At 40.7% G+C, this 17,229-nt stretch overlaps 1 protein-coding gene across 2 annotated transcripts; it reads right to left on the bottom strand.

Moving 5' to 3' along the window:
- Positions 1-394: 394 nt before the first annotated feature.
- LOC120516697 lies at positions 395-17,208 on the bottom strand. Of its 2 annotated transcripts, XR_005630890.1 has the most exons (4): positions 17,122-17,208; positions 10,446-10,576; positions 2,637-2,817; positions 395-436 (listed from the first exon to the last, which is right to left on the bottom strand). XR_005630890.1 is itself a non-coding variant. In XM_039738565.1 (3 exons), the coding sequence occupies exon 1, from the start codon at positions 16,180-16,182 to the stop codon at positions 15,109-15,111; it is 1,074 nt and encodes a 357-aa protein (XP_039594499.1). In that variant the 5' UTR covers positions 16,183-16,313; the 3' UTR covers positions 395-436; positions 2,637-2,817; positions 10,446-15,108. The 2 variants fall into 2 exon arrangements, 1 of the variants encoding a protein (XP_039594499.1); XM_039738565.1 differs by lacking the exon at positions 17,122-17,208 and having other exon boundaries at positions 10,446-16,313.
- Positions 17,209-17,229: the final 21 nt, after the last annotated feature.

Genomic DNA, 17,229 nt, shown 5'->3' with positions numbered 1-17,229 from the left:
GTCATTTTTGATTATTTTGTATTATTATTTTATGTACAACAACAACAAAATTTATTTGTATAGCACATTTTCATACAAATAATGTAGCTCAAAGTGATTTACATGATGAAGAAAAATAGAAAATAAAGACAAAGAAAGAATTAAAATAAGACAAATGGTCTGATGGCCAGAGAGGACAGAAAAAAAAAAAAAAAACTCCAGACGGATGGAGAAAAAAATAAAATCTGTAGGGGTTCAGAGGTCATGAGACTGCCCACCCCCCTCTAGGCATTCTACCTGACATAAATGACCTCAATCAGTCCTCATTGTATTTAGGGTTCTCATGGAAGGACTTGATGATGATGGTCATGGAGACTTCTGGCTTTTAATCCATCAATGTAGGAACATCACGGTGCTTTGAGCAGGTGGTGGTGGCACAGGTCAACAGCACAGAAGACTGGGAAAAGAAACAGAAGAGGGAGTTGAGGTTAGTACAGATTTTGGAGCCACCATGAATAGTTATGATAATTAATTGAACATACAGAGAACGTCAGGATTAAACTAAGATGAAGTTATGAGTAGGCCATGTTAAAGTAATGTGTTTTCAGCAGTGTTTTAAAGTGCTCCACCGTATTAGCCTGGCGAATTTCTATTGGCAGGGTATTCCAGATTTGAGGTGCATAACAGCAGAAGCCCACCCGCCCGCCTCACCACTTCTTTTAAGTTTAGCTCTTGGAATTCTAAGTAGATCCTCATTTGAAGATCTGAGGTTACGATTTGGAATACAAGGTGTCAGACATTCTGACATATAAGATGGAGCGAGATTATTTAAGGCTTTGCAAACCATAAGCAGTATTTTAAGGTCAATTCTGAATGACACAGGCAACCAGTGTAGTGACATCAGAACTGGAGAAATGTGCTCAGATTTTCTTTTCCTAGTTAGGATTCTGCACTCGTTGTAACTGAATTATGTCTTTTTTGGGTTGTCCTGAGAGGAGTGCGTTACAGTAATCTAGTCGACTGAAAACAAAAGCGTAAACTCATTTCTCAGCATCTTTCAATGATATAAGAGGTCTAACTTTTGTTATGTTTCTTAAGTGAAAAAATGCTGTCCTAGTGGTCTGATGAATATGCGATTTAAAATTTAGGTTACAGTCAACAGTTACCCCTAAGTTGTTTACCTTCGTCTTGACTTTTAATCCTAACACATCAAGTTTATTTCTAATAACCTCATTATATCCATTATTGCCAATCAGTAAAATTTCTGTTTTTCTTTATTTAGTTTGAGAAAATTACTACTCATCCATTCAGAAACACAAATAAGACATTGGGGTCAGTGAATCAAGAGAGTCGGGGTCATCAGGCGCTATTAATAAGTACAGTTGTGTGTCATCAGCATAGCAGTATTTACTTGTGGTAATTTTGATGCAGTTGTTAAATTTGATCTTCTGTGTGAAGTCAGGGTGCTGCTGGATGGGTTTGCGACCGGAGCTTAGTGACGAGTTTGGCAGTCATTTTGCTAACTAATCATTTTTTGCTACTTTTGTGAATTCATCTTTATCATCCTTTTTTACTTTTGGATTTTGAATTCTTTGCTTAATTAATAAAAATCCTGTGGCAAGTTTAAGCATTGCAAGGGCGCAGTTTTCTGACAACAGTCGGCTTGCTTTTCATTTATTGGCAGTGCTGAACTTTGGATTTGTTATTTGGCTTTCAGTGGCTTATCTGTGTTCGGTTTCTTTTAATTTGCTCCAATTCTGTTTGGGTCATTTCATTAGTTTCATGCTGAGATCTTCTTTGAGCGTTTTAGCATTTTTCATGTCATTTTTCCTTGCTAAGGCCCATGACCTCTGCTTACGTTTTTTTTGTTTGTAATTTTTCTGCTGTCTACTTTGTTGTGCTAGAAATTCTCCCAAGAAGTTTATGTAGGTAACTAAGAGAAGAGTCGTACTCAAAAGGCCAAAAAGGAGTGAAATGACTAAATGAACAGATATGTGAGTCAAACAATTTAGGGGAAAAAAAAAAGATTAAAATAAAAAACTGAGATATTAAGAATGAAAGTAAAATCGCTAGGCAGAAAAGGACAGTCTGTCAGCCCATATAAGGCAGTGACTTTTAACTCCAACAAGGTCAGAGGTTATGACCTCAACAGACACACCTAAGGAAATGTGCGACCGTTTGCTATCCTCCATTGTAATCTGCTGTATCAAACAAGAATGTCATGTGTGTCCTGTCACCTACTGGGACTTGACAAACTCGTGACATGCCCAGTCCTAATTCGTCAAATCTATGGAGGTTGTGAAGGATTTCATCGTAGAGAGAAGATTGAAAATCGGTAAGTGCAAAGCTGAATGGAAGGCTGAGAAGTTAGATTGATAAATGAGTTCCTGCTGGTAAGGAGCGTTTCACACACACATCAGCAAAGAAGTTTGAAGTCTGTGTGGACGAGGGTGTCACACGTGTCCAGTCACCGACGGTGTCTTTGCGAACTTGTGATGCTACAGTAAAGTGACAACGTGAAACGGTAAAGGACTTCATTGAGTCGTAGAGACGAATGTCGCCCCATGAAGAGCGCAGTCAACTCCAACCATCAATTCAATCGATTACTCGTTCTTGTTTCACACAAATTAACAAAACTGTAAAGTCGATCAACTCACAAACTGGGCCATCCAATATTTCCAGCTCCACGTTGATCCTTGGAGACCCCCCAGTGTTCAGCACCGAGCAGGACGTGTTTCATGTTTTCAAGCGTATTGTAGGACGTTTTTCTCGATCTCGTTGTCTGGTTCATTCAGTGCGGCACGTTTGGATGGGAAAATTTGCTGGTGTTGCATTTAACTGAAGCAAAAAAATGAAATAAAATAAAAAATATTTACTTTTAGAAATGGATGCACAAGAAACGTTTACCCAAATAAAGGAAAACACAATGTTTTTCATAAAAGAACTCCAATCATACCTAACAAGGAAGTTAGAAAATTGATGAGACATTTCAGAACATAACTGTGTTATTATTTTCATTATCCCAGTCTGCAAGAATGCCATATTAGCACTAATGCAAAATATCTCAGGTAAGGTAATTGCTACTAATGGATCTGAAGTGCTGTGAAATTGGACCTTATTAAATACGTCAACACATTCTCTGGATAGTTCATTTGTATGGCTATGTTGTGGAAAATGAATGTATGCCTAAACCACAAGGTCCTTTGGAGAAAGGGAGCTAACTGAGGCAAATTGAGGTCATTCAAGCAAGGAACTTCTCCAACAAATCATGGATAATAAGGTGCTTTATTCGAATACAAATCTATGTGTTTTAAGGCAATTCTCTCTTCTTTTTTATACAGAAAACCAACTAGTGATAGCATGTTATAAAAGGTGTTTGTAGCCATTAGTGGCTAACTGGGTCCCATTACCGATGACAATAAGTGGCAAATTGGAGACAATCACGGCCAAAGATAATGCTCTCCATCCTGCTGCCATGAGTACTTTCAGAAAATGAGTGCGGCCAATGGAAAACAGTGCCTTAATGAGCGCCAGCAAAGCAGCCCCCGGGCAAGAGGTGGTCTGCAACTCCCCACGACAAGTCATTCTTAAAGCCACCCCTTCTGTTTATAGCGCCTTTCACAAAGGAACGACTTAAAAGTGGGCCAAAGCTCTCGTGGAAGCCAATAACTCGAGTGAGGATTGGCCACGTACTTCTGGGATGGGGAGTGTGCATGTGCCCCCCATCAGTAAAGCGGCTTATCCTTGAACCGGTGACTCTGAAGTGGGCAGTTGTCTTCCTGTGAGTAAATGCCAGTGTGACTGAGCGGGTGGACCGACATGCTGGCCAGGCTTCATATTTGCCTGCCAATCGCTGTTACTCAGCTCGGCCCGTGGAGCCATCCAGTCTGTGTACACCAGAGGCTGTCACTGTCACCTTGGGTTCAAGTCCCATCAGAGTGCCTTCAGTGTGGCACTGGGACATTCTCTTCACATTTATGAGGATTCACTTAAGATGGAGGGGCATCCCACACCATAAGCTTCCTTCATTTCCCAAACCTATTTATCCCATGGCTGTAAGAAATCTCCATTCACTCATCCATTGGCTCTTTCCCTCATTCATTCATTTTCCAAGCCTAATAAGGGGTTGCAGTGGTCTCCAGTTATTCATTCATTCAAACTTGCTTATTGAAGTCTATGGCCATAAAGGAAATAGGAAATACTGCTTCATTCATGCACCAGTTCATTCATAATTTAATACTTTAATTAATTTGTTTGTATGTTCAATCATTAATTCAATTTCCTGGCCCACATATTACATGGCAACAGGAAGCACACGAAATTCCCTTTCATTCATTCATTCATTTTCTCAAACTGCTTATTGAAGTACATGGCTTTAGATAGATAGATAGAATTACCAGAGTCTACGAAAAAACTCACAACAGACCCAACAGTTTCCGTGGTGTAGTGGTAAAATGTGCTTCTCAGAGCGCAGCAGGCTTACCGTGCCTCAGAGACCCGAGTTCGATTCCCCGCTGGAGAGAGAGTGTTACTTTTTGTTTTTCTTTTTAACCTTCGCCGCTCTGCCTGCCTGCAAGTGTCTGCTTTCTGCGTGCTGGGGCGTTTTTTTTTTCTTTTTTCTTAAGTAAATCATTAAGTTTAAAATGTCGATTGTGGTTATTTCTGTTGATTAATTCATGCTTTCATTCATTATAGCTAATACTGTTATCAAGTGGTCGCTATTTTTGTCTGTTGTATACAATCTATCTAGCGTCTTTATCTCCACTCCCACTGCCCACTTGCCTGCGTGCAGTGTGTGTCGATTGATATATGATTTAATGCATTTCTTTTTGACTATTTTCTGAGTTGTAAAATACATATACATTAAATATTAAACGAAACTTATAGCTAATAATGTTATGTACTGTATCTGTCTAGTGCCTTCTCTATCTACCTATTATATAAGTGCCTTCCCTATCTATCATTTATCTAGTGCCTTTCACATGTGAATGTACTCTTACTGCCAGAACCTGTCATATAGTGCCTTTCACATCCATCCATCTATCAACTTCTGTCTGTGCATTATTCAGTGATCTGTCTGGCAGTGTGTTATAAGGACACTTGTTCATGTTAATTGCAGTCTCAATTGTTAAAAAAAATTATTTTAAAAGGAGCATCTCACATGAAAATATAATGATCTCATTAACTGACAGTGCATACCAGTTTATAAATTATATGTCCATTTGAGGTTAAAAAGAAAATACATTAAATCATATATCAATCGACACACGCTGCACGCAGGCAAGCGGGCAGTGAGAGTGGAGATAAAGACGCTAGATAGATTGTATACAACAGACAAAAATAGTGACCACTTGATAACAGTATTAGCTATAATGAATGAAAGCATGAATTAATCAACAGGCTCATTTGTCACAGGTGAGGGGACGCTGGCGCACGCAAGTTGCTGCCGCTCCTCCCTGTTAACAACACTTTTCGCAAAATTCGCCTTTATTCTACACTTTCTCACGCTTGTTTTATTTCTTTTACTGTACGTATAGTTCGTGGATACAGCCGACCTGAATTGCATGGATTTGGCTTAATATTTACAGATTTTATGGACTCTACTTTGACTGGGAACAGCTGAGTCTGTGGATCGCGGGACGAGACCTACGAACATTTCTTTGTACCTGGCGATCTATGACCTCGGGATAATCTTTCTCCGTGATTATATTCGCTATGCTGATCTGCTCCCGATTCATTTTACAGTACTGTACGACTGGGATCTGATCTGATGCTCATATTAACCTGGCTTATGGCTCCGGGGCGATCACGCATGAAATTACCAAGCGTTACTGTTTGTGCCTGTGTATTGGAACCTGCAAATCCTGCTACCTCCTCCTGCTATGCTTTCTGCTGCTTTGCTATCGCCGTTCATCTCATCTAATCCAAATGGTTCCGCTATGCTGTGCTGCTTCTCCACTGCTTTTCAGATAAGTATTGCCAAGTATCATGCTAAAATACTCTCATGACAAACTCCTTCTTATTAAACAGTTTGTCCAGAGCAAATGGTCTGATTGGAACATCCTAAAAGACGCCGGTATTTTACAGCGCCCGAAATATATACATCGCGGGTCAGGTCGCCGCCACCGCCGGGGTGCGAATGAAAAGACAACCGGCAGCATTTGCTCAGGAATAAGCATTCCTTCTCATGGCCTGGAAATACAAGTGTCAGTGTGCCAAATTTACATTCTGTGGAAATAAACCCTGATCACAGCTCTGTGCAAAAGATGCCTCATTGACTAACATTGCTCTGTTTAACTCAAGATCTCTTAATGGCAAAGCATTGGTGCTGTCAGAACTCATCACTGACACCAAACTTGATATACTGTGTTTAACGGAGACTTGGCAAAACCAAACGAATTGACGTCTCTCACGGAGGCGACTCCACCTGGTTTCACTTTCCATACAGAACCTCGCAGCTCTAGACAAGGAGGTGGGCTAGCGGTAATTATCAGAGCAGACTTAAATATCAAACGAATCCCAATTGACTGTCCACTGTCTTTTGAGTGCCTGGCTCTTAAACTAATAACGGAAACAGGTCCTGTCTCACTCATTGTTCTTTATCGTCCCCCAAAATACAATGCATCCTTCTTATCTGATCTGATTGAACTTTTAACCCACCTAAGCTCTTACTCTCAGAGAATTATCCTTCTTGGTGATTTCAACATCCATATTGACATTACTACATCTAAACTGAGAAATGAATTCCTATCCTTACTGGACTGTTTTGACTTGACACAACATGTTGATTTTCCCACCCACTCTGGTGGTCATATATTGGATCTGATCTGCACTTCTGGACTATCTGTTGCCAATATTTACAGCACTGATTTGGGACTCTCTGACCATAAAGCAGTATTTTTACTGTCTCACTGCCTTTACCTCCTCTTACCTGTAAACGACAAATTTCTTACAGAAACCTTAAAAATATCTGTCCCTCTATCCTTTCTGGATCCATTTCTGATCTTTTACTGTCTGCACCTATTCCGTCAACACTAGATAGTCTTGTTGACCACTATAACTCAGCCCTTCATTCAGCATTAGATAAAACAGCTCCTTTAAAACATAAGGAGGTTTCCTTTAAACGTTCAGCTCCTTGGTATAACTCAGAATTGCGATCTATGAAAGCAGCTGGCGACGCCTTGAGAGAATGTCACGTAAGACTGGCCTCACTGTGCACATCCAGGCTTTCTCTGACCACCAAAGAGCTTACAGAGAAGCACTAACTGCTGCTAAGAACACCCACTATGGCAGAATAATAGAAAGTGGCCACGATAACCCAAGGGTTTTGTTTTCTGTAGTTAATAAACTACTCGAACCTGCATCTGGCCCAACTACCTCTTCTACTGAAGTCTGTGAGGATTTCCTCCACTTTTCCGTAACAAAATTAAAGATCTAAATAATTCAACTAACATAAATACATCATCTGTTTATATCTCTCCCTGTTTTCCCACTCCATCCAGCTCCTTCTCTAAGTTCTCACCAGTCACATCTGCGTTTGTTAATGACCTGCTTTGTAAGATGAGGCCAACTACTTGTGTACTGGACCCCATCCCCAGCACACTACTTAAATCCTGCCTTCATGCCATAATCCCGACTGTTACAACAATAATAAACTCATCCCTTGACACTGGCTCTGTGTCGCTCACTTTTAAAATCGCTTCTGTAACCCCAATGTTAAAAAGTCTGGTCTTGATGCTGACAATCTTAACAATTTCCGCCTATTTCCCACTTACCTTTCCTGTCAAAAGCTCTTGAGCGTGTTGTAGCTTCCCAGCTCACCAATTACTTAACGTCTAATAATTTGATGGAACCCTTTCAGTCTGGTTTCAGGGTGCAGCACAGCTGTGAAACTGCTCTGCTACGGGTAACCAATGATTGCTTATGGCAGCAGACTCTGGACAAACCAGCATATTAATTCTGTTAGACCTCAGTGCAGCATTTGACACTGTCAGACATGACATTCTACTGTCAGAATGGAGAACATGCTGGGTATCTCTGGCACTGCCCTCCAGTGGTTCAAGTCCTATCTGACTGATAGGCAAGAGTTTGTTAGTCTTGGCAACAGCAGATCCAGCTCGCGCCAGTCACACAAGGAGTTCCTCAGGGCTCTGTCCTGGCCCTCTTCTCTTCTGTATTTATATGCTCCCCTTGGCCATATTATTCGTAGCTATGGACTGGGCTATCATTTTATGCAGATGATACTCAACTCTACTTCAATGTTAAAAGTGGAACTTCATCAGAGCTTTCTCAGCTCACAACCTGCCTTAGTGAAATTAAAACCTGGATGGAGCAGAACTCTTTAAAATTAAACTGCAACAAAACTGAACTCCTGCAAATTGGGACTAAAATGCAACTTAATAAAATGAGCTCCTTCCCAGTCCATCTTGGTGGTGATCTCATCAGACCTGCCTCTACTGCAAAGAATCTTGGTGTCATTTTGATTCCTCCCTTTCTTACTCCACCACATAAATCACATTAAGAAACTTTCTTACTTTCACCTCCGTAACATATCCGTGTATGCTCCTTCCTTTCCTTTTCTAATGCTGAGAAACTTGTCCATGCTTTTATCACATCCCGCATAGATTATTGTAACTCGCTGCTGGCAGGTGCCCCTTCTAATCTTATATCACAGCTCCAGCTTATTCAAAACTCAGCTGCAAGAGTCCTTACTCGAACCAGCAGCAGCGAGCACATCACACCCATCCTGCTCCGTCTTCACTGGCTCCCTGTGTCTTACAGAATCGAATATAAAATCCTACTAATAACCTACAAAGCCTTAAATAACCTCGCCAAACTACATCAGTGACCTTCTCCATCACTATGTGCCTGCCCGTCCACTAAGGTCCTCTGATTCTGGCAATCTTGTTGTGCCCCACACTAATCTTCACTCCATGGGTGACAGGGCCTTCAGCTGTATAGCCCAGACTCTGGAATGACCTACCGAAATTAATCAGGTCAGCTGACTCCATGAATTCTTTTAAAAAACAACTTAAAACTCATCTGTTCAGGAAGGCTTTTAGCTCTATTTGACTTCATTCCCCTTCTCTCAGTTTACCTCTCTGTCAAGATGCTCATGTAACCTGTGTGTGTGTGTGTGTGCAGACCATCAATTCTGTTGTCTGTTAGGCTTTCTCTGAATTTACTGTCTTAATCTTCTTATTTATTTATTTGCTTTGTACTATGCTATATACTGTATACCCTGCCGTTCTTTCTTATATTCTGTAAGTGCCTTGAGCATGGGAAAGGCGCTATATAAATAAAATGTATTATTATTATTATTATTATTAACAGAAATAACCACAATCGACATTTTAAACTGAACGATTTACTTAAGAAAAAAAAAAAGAAAAATGGCGCAGCTCGCAGAAAGCAGACGCTTGCAGGCAGGCAGGGAGGCAAGCAGCGCGGTTAGGGTTAAAAAGAAAAAAAATGAACACTTTCTCCCCAGCGGGGAATCGAACTCTGGTCTCTGAGGCACAGTAAGCCTGCTACGCTCTGAGAAGCGCATTTTACCGCTACGCCATGGAAACTGTTGGGTTGTTCTTGAACCTTTTGTGAAACTGTTTATTTGATCTTTGGAAATCAGGCTTCACACATTTCATAGTTTATGCCTACATTTTGTAACATTTATTATTAAAATATAAAAAAGTTTTTGTTTTAACAATGTGTTCACACAGATTACTGTAGAAATGGAACACACATGAAATGCATGTGTTCCTAATAACGAGCTATTATTTCCACTCTAAAACTCCAGCAGTTGAGTCACTCCCAATAATTAAACAAGGCATGAGCTGGGAAAACTTAGTCAACGTTCTGTGACGATCGGGGATGGAATAGCTGGCTGCTTGCTGCTCGTCTTAATCGGCACAAGACAAAAGATGGTGGCGGAGAGGTGAGAACGGTTTTAAGGTGGGCTGGATCGGCAAGTTTTTTCATAGACTCTGGTCATTCTAGTGTTAAAGATCATAAGAAATCCTGGTTCATTCATTCATTCATCATTCTCAATTTAAATTTTGAATTAATTTGTTGGTTCATTCATTACTTTCTCAGTCCATGTATTATGTGGCAGCAGGGGACACAAAAAATGTCCGTTCTTTCATTCATTTATTCATTCATTGATTATCCAAATCTCTTTATTGAAGAACATGACCAGGAAGGCATAAGAATTCCTGGGATAGCCAAAATCCCTAAAAATGGATTAAGGACACACAATACACAAATCGTGGGCCAGACACTCAGGTCCCCAGTTTTAAATGACTCTCCCTAACTCAGAAGAAAACACAAAAGATCCCAAAAAGTTTTTTCCTTTGGTTGATCACATGAAACAGAGCAGAGCCGACTTTAAGAAAAAGACACACAGCCATAAAAGGCTCCCAGGACACGTGTAATTCCCCTCCGGACAGAGTGGTGGCGCTGTCATTTACCTTTCTATCCCTTTCAGCTGCAGACCTGATGGCTCTGGACAGGAAGAACTCAGATGTCACTTTCACATTCAGACCGGATGTTCGTCCTCTTCCAGCCTGGAGCACCTGCAAGTCTGCGTTCATTCAAGGACCTGTGCAAACAAGGGAGTGGGGACAATCACGACGTTTACAAAAAAGGAAGGTGAAAACCAAATAAAAAATTCAAGCTTAGAACTCTCACCTGCTGGCTGCTGCTCTAGCAAGGACATTCTCATTTACTGATTCCCTGCTTGCAAGTGTTTGAGTGTTGAAGTGAAGAAATCATTAAAATGGACTTTTTGTGGACTCTCATTTGCTGGTTCATAAATTTGTATTGGCCCAGCACTGAAGTCTGTGACCTCATTCAGATGTTTAACAGCTGATTCATTCTTACCATCACTGCTACTTATTCTGTGGCTTATTAAAATCCTAAAGAGATCCGTGGGTGTCGTCCTTGTGCTTCCTGACCGATTCACGGTGTTACAAAATGGCAGAAAAGAGCATAAAGATGTACCAGATGCTGAAGATCGGTAATCGAGGTGACACAAGTCTAAAACTAGACTGCTGGCTGCAGTGATTACTGACTTCCTTTGGCTTTTCATGTGGACGTTCCATTTGCCCACATGTGGCATTTTGCACTTTTCTGTGCTCAACTCCATTTTCCTCAGCAGAGCTGCAGTGGTCTGTCACAGACAGTGTCCATGCGTTGGTCAGATCCTCAAGGTGTTGTGGCCTCCAAGAGCATATGGAGCGATTTGTCTTCTTATCCAATCTGATCGCATTCTCCACGACCCCTGAGGTCGGGGCTGAGCCAGCAAGGCCGCACTAAATAGATTAGCACCTTCCATAGCAGGCGTTTGTTTCGCTCTTGTGACGCAGAGTTTCAAGGTGCTATGTAGAATAAAGACTGCCAGGTTACAAATTCACACTTTGTACCACACTTGACACGTGCGCTTGAGACGTCACAAGATTAAATGACAGGCTGCTCTTTCATCTGAGAGCAAACACGGCTCATTCAAAACCAAGTTGGTTAACTGACAGGAGATGAAGAACACAGAGAAGAGGAGGATGGAGTTAACAATGGAGTCAACCAGGGGGTCCATCCTTGGACTGTTACTGATTTATAGTAATGACTTGTGAAACTGGAGCAATGGCAGACACCAAGTAAGCAGCAAAAACAATTGAGGGAGACTTTGATAAGCTTCAGAACTGGACAGACACTTGGAATGTCCTCGACTGTCCATGGTCCAGCTTTGAGTCCCAGCTGGTGTGATGGCCACATCCCCTTAGGCGCCTATGTTAGGTTGGCTTAAACTTGTGGCTTGAGTCGTCCCCATTTTCCACTCTGCAAAATGTTCCGTTTGGTTAAGCAAAAATAAAGGAGTCTGTGAACATTTATGTTAAAGTAACACTAGCACCATAATATAAAGCACGTTACTAAATGAACTTTAATTGTGAACAAAGCGCACAACGTAGAAACTTTGGCCATTCAGCAAACCCTTTAAAACACAGATGTCCACACCTTAAGATGAAGGCCTGACTCCTGAAATTCAGAAGATGATTTCCCTCATCAGATAGAGATGCCATGGCTGCTCTAATCATATTCAGAGCCTCTATCTGTTACGGTAATGTGTTGCTCCTGTCAGCTCGGTCAAGAGAAGAGCAGCAGGATGCAGCGGCAGACTTACGTAACTTTTCCTGCTTTGACTGTCTGAACTGTCGCTTTCAATTACAATTAATGGTCTGGTTAAATACGGTGGAGATTAGCATAGGAGAGAGCGGGCGGTGAGAAAATATCAAGTCTTTTGTGGAAACCGTCGTGTTTGTTAAACCAGTAGATTTGGGAGGGTGAGTGAAGATGCCCAAATGGTGACGTGAGAAATGTCCACCTTGGAATGCATTTAGCTTGGCGTCATAAGCACTTCCATTATGCACCATCGTCCTGTTTAAGGTCCTTTCTAAAGGAGACCTCATCCATTGATCAATACGATGGCATGTCGTGAGGGTCACAGAGGTAGCAGACTGATTTCCTCAACCCACTCTGTGGTCTTCAGCTCCTCATGGGGCAGGCTGGAGTACACTATGTATATATTCTGTTTGAGACCACTACAGGCTAATGGGGTCCTTACTGTCACATAACATTTTTACTCATATTTGATCATCACCATGTAATGTGGTGCATTGTTATGATGAAGTGGCCAGGCCAGAGGAGGCCATAAACGGAGCACAAAACCTTCTTATGTCAGCCAAAGAACTAAAACCGCAATTCCCAGAAAAATGCTGTATCAGTCTAAATGTCTGCATATTTCATATTTTATTGGTTTTTTTTTGGCTCCACTTATTTGTCTTCGTCCCCAGTCCCTGTGTCATGTGGGTGGAGCCCCAGCAGGCGGGATCACAGGTACTGACTCCACCTTCTGGTCAGAGGTCGAGTTGCAGCCATTGAAGTTTAAGAATGAAAGTTTTTTTTTTTTGCGTTTCTCTTTTGACTTCGATATTTGGGCTTGTCTGATAAGGATTGCCTTTTGGTTATCCACCTTTTTGCCTAATTTTGGTCTTTTGAGGATTTTGCTATCCTTTCTTTCCCTTTTTTATATAAAGATCTGTCAAGCAGCCCGTGTGGTGGTGGTGTGTGCTGAGGTTCAGGTCCATGCACGTCGTCTTCTCCTCTGGCCTCATATTTTTTCATTCTTGTCCCTCCATCTTGTGGTTTATGTAGTTGTAGAATTAATTTTGACCTTTTAATATTACTTTTGATTAAGTTATTTCCTGCCTTTAAAGGTATTTTCTTGTTCTTGTCTGGTGAGTTGGTTTCTGGCCGGGTTGTGATTAGTTTCTTTATTCGTTTTTTTATGGGAGTTCCAAGGAAGGATTTCCACAATCTGCACTCTGACCTGGTGGTTTAGAACTCAAACATCACAATCTTCTCATTAGTTTTTATTTTGAATGTAAATTGAGAAAGTTCAAGATTGCCCCATGATGCCATTATGCTCAGGACATCTTTGTTTCCCATGACACTGCAGTTTTGTGTTTGGAATATTCTTACTATTTTATGACGAAATTTGGAGTTATTATTCTGGGGCCATTTTGATGATTATTTAGGTTGGTGTATCCACGCCTGTTGTTAGGGCAAGTGTGGCTGTCATGGGTGTGTCCTTGAAGGTCAAGACCCTAACATCGCTATAAGGTTCAGGGGTGAGCCTTCTCTATCCCAGTAACAGATAAAACCCGTTTTCAAATGTGCTACAGAAAATTCTTTGTGTACGTTGTGGCCAAGTATGAGAATGATAGTTTAGGAATGCAGAAGAGAATTTTGGGGCACCAAACGAGTTGTCCCTTCCCACTTCTGACCTCTTGCCTGTTTTTGTACATTACTCACTCTCAATTACCATCTGCTTTGCAGTCGTAATATGTCAGAGTTTTTTGTGTCTCAAGTTGTCATGGGTGTGCAACACCTATGACATCACTGAATACGAAATTTACTCTCAACATCTCCAAAGAAATTGAGTTTCATGAATAGAACTGGCACTCATATCACCTGAAACTTCCAATTGACTGCTGATCTCATTCCTGACTTCACATTTTGAATTACATTTGATTGTTTGAAAGATAAAAGTGACTTTTTGTCTGACCATTATTGCCTTTTCACTACGCGTCTCTTACAGACACCTCTGTAGCTGCTCCTGAAAGTTTTATCCTGGTACAGATGAGACCGATGTTTGAAGAGTATTTATTTGTTATCTCTTTCGTTTCATAGCTCTAAAACATCGTGAAAACCTAAAATAAAATAAAGCTAGTGAATTAAACAATAAATTAACTACAAAGGTGTAGGGATAACAAAATTAAAATATACCGTGTGTGTCATCTGACCAGAAATTCAGGAGTCTTTATTAGTCTCTCCGATACTTCACTCCTGATTATCTTATTAAAACTAAAACCCTTCTTCAGCTCAGCGTCCATTAAGTGTGTCACTATGTGCATTTCAACTCCACCAATGAACCTTATCATGTGACCACAGCGCCCTTCTGTTCAGACGAACTTCGTAAACTTATGTACAAACATATTTACATCATAAAATAAGTAAAATTACAATTAGAAAAAAAACTGACCATCAACAATAAGATTGCACCAAAACTATTATGATATACAATATAATTAACAAAATATATTTTACAAATTAAAACATCAAACTTACATATATATTTATTTATAGTCCAGTTGCTCTTTGACAACTCACTATTGAACCTTTGTCAGTCATTGTTGACAGCTTTAATCTAACAGGTTCTGTGTCTGCTTGAATTTTCTCACAAACATCCTGGTCAATAAAGGTATCATTCCTCTGTGTGTCCAGTAATGCATACACTAAGATTTCTGAGCTGTTCTTTGCCGCACAAGAAAGCCACACTGGAACAATCATTGAAGTGCGCTCGCTGTTGGCTACACTCACGCTGCACAAAGCAGTGGACGAATCCTCCTCTGACTGTGGCGACTCTGGCCCTTTTCCTTGAAGACGTTCTTCATGAGGCGGTGTGGGCTGGTTACGTCTGCAGACAATGCAGATGGCCCCCTTTCTACAATTTTTGGAATTGTGGCCAGCCCAAGAGCAGCCAAAACACATGTTGCTGTCGACAATACATTTTTTCTTTTACTCCAAAGACATTGCTGCACATTTTTTACATTTATATATAAAGTGTTTTTGTTGACAACAGACGCATTCTACTTCCCTCAAGTTTTGAGTGGCGGAAGAGCTAGTTTCGGAATCTTTGTTGCCCTCTGATGCGTTTGAGTCTTTTAAAGTGGATTTTGGATCCTGAGATGTCTTTGTTGATGACATTAAGGTGATTGCCTTGAGACGCTTTTGTTCCTTTACAGGTTTTTCTTCCGTATGTTTCAATGCATAAAGTGAAGAAATTGGATTGCATGCAATGCGCACTTCCTCTTCCACAAAGTCTGAAAATTCCTGCAAGCTTGAATATGGTTGGTCTTCACTCAGTGCTTTAGAAACATATCGATTCCACTGGGCTGTTAGCCAATCAGGTAGCTTCTGCAATAATTTCTGATTCTCCTCACAATCATCCAGAATCTTTAAGCCCTGTATATGCAGCATTGCATTCTTGCATGAGATGAGGAAATCACTAAACTCTCTCAAATGAAGAGATTTTCTTGGTCCAACCTTTGGCCAGGTACTCAGGTTTGCTCTGAATGCTCTTTGGACTACAAAGGGGTGACCATAGCGTTTGTTCAATGCAACCCAAGCTTGCATGTATGCTTCCCCATCACTCCTATAAAACATTCCTTCTACTAAGATCACTGCTTCTCCACTTAGGTATCTTCTCAAATTGAACAACCTATGTGCAGGGTTCGTGCAGTTTGTTTCAATTGAGGCCTTGAAGCAGGTGCTCCATTCAATACATTTGAGTGGGTCCCCTGTAAACACAAAGGGTTCTGGTGCTGGAAGTTTAGCCACTGCTAGGGATTCTCTTAATGCCTGAACTAGCAAGGCTTCCTTCGATGCTGATTTTGTTTTACCTTCAGGAACTGAAGTGCTCTGAGGAACTTGGGCAGGAGGACTGCTGTCGTGCTGCATTGGAGACTGACTTGGAGGCAGTGTGGTTATTACTCCGATATCTCCTATTTCGGCACTCAACTTTAATTCCTCTTCAGCATAAACAGTGTATTCTGCCTCTATGACTTCAAGATCCCTTTGCTTTTCCTGCATTTTTCATCTCTCTTGTTGGGCTAGGACCTCCTTTCTCTGAATAGAAATTTCCCTTCGATCTGGTTTCTTCTCTTTGGAGTAACTGGAGAAGAGTTTCTTTCTCAGCAACTGCATCAAACATTTTGATATCTGCTGCCATATATAGCCTTTTCAGAACTACCATTATGTCACTAATTACTGAGATGCTGCTATCCATTTTTCTTCTTATATCTTGAGTTGGGGTAGCCAGTGCACGTAAAACCTCATATTCCTTTTTTTTCAGATCCAACTCATATTTCTCCAAATCCAATATCATTTCACTTAACTCAGCTTTGGATAATTCTTCCTTGAGTTTAGACCTGATAAGCTGAGCCTCTGCTTTGAAATTTACATACATGAGCAGAAACTTTCTTTCCTTCTTAGATATCTCGTTCCCTTTAAACTCAACCATTTTTCTGTTGGGCTTGGCTCTTTCTGAGCCAATGTGCTGCGTGACATGAGATGGTTGCTCCTGTAGCCCTACTCTGTGCATTTCAAGCTCTGCATAAATTTCAGCCACGCTTCTTCAACCACTTGTCTGACTGAGTTTTCAAGTTCAGTTTCTAATTTCTTCTCTAATTGTGCCTTCTCATTTTCTAAAGCCACAATCACTTGTTCTAGTAAATGATTTCGACTGTACCTTGTTCCAATTTCACTAACAAACTTATAAGCACTGTATTGCAATAATAAACAATCAAATGTGAATTATAGAAGTCTCATGAAAATACATATAATCAATTATCAAATAATCTATACATTTATGCTCAACTTACAAAACAAAATAGCATATTAAACACAATATGTAATTAAAACGTTCCTAATAGGAATAACAAGAAACGTTAATATCACCAATTAAGAATACGACTGTATTTCCAAATTTAAAGATGCCTAACCTGACGTCCCAACAGCCTCGTGACTTACTGTAAACAGAATAGTCCAATGATGTTAGGACGATTCCCTTTTTGTTGCTGCACTTCACTTCAAAACCGTCTCCTTATCGTGTGCCAAACCTGCTTCCGTTGAATCGCC

This window comes from Polypterus senegalus, chromosome 16 (genome assembly GCF_016835505.1).
Source record: "Polypterus senegalus isolate Bchr_013 chromosome 16, ASM1683550v1, whole genome shotgun sequence".
NCBI lineage: Eukaryota > Metazoa > Chordata > Cladistia > Polypteriformes > Polypteridae > Polypterus > Polypterus senegalus.
Note: the sequence above shows the minus strand (reverse complement) of the source record. Positions and strands in the feature narration are given on the sequence as shown.

Excerpts from the sequence above, each read along its gene's own strand:
- LOC120516697 (XM_039738565.1), bottom strand. The coding sequence starts at position 16,182 with ATGCAGGAAAAGCAAAGGGATCTTGAAGTCATAGAGGCAGAATACACT.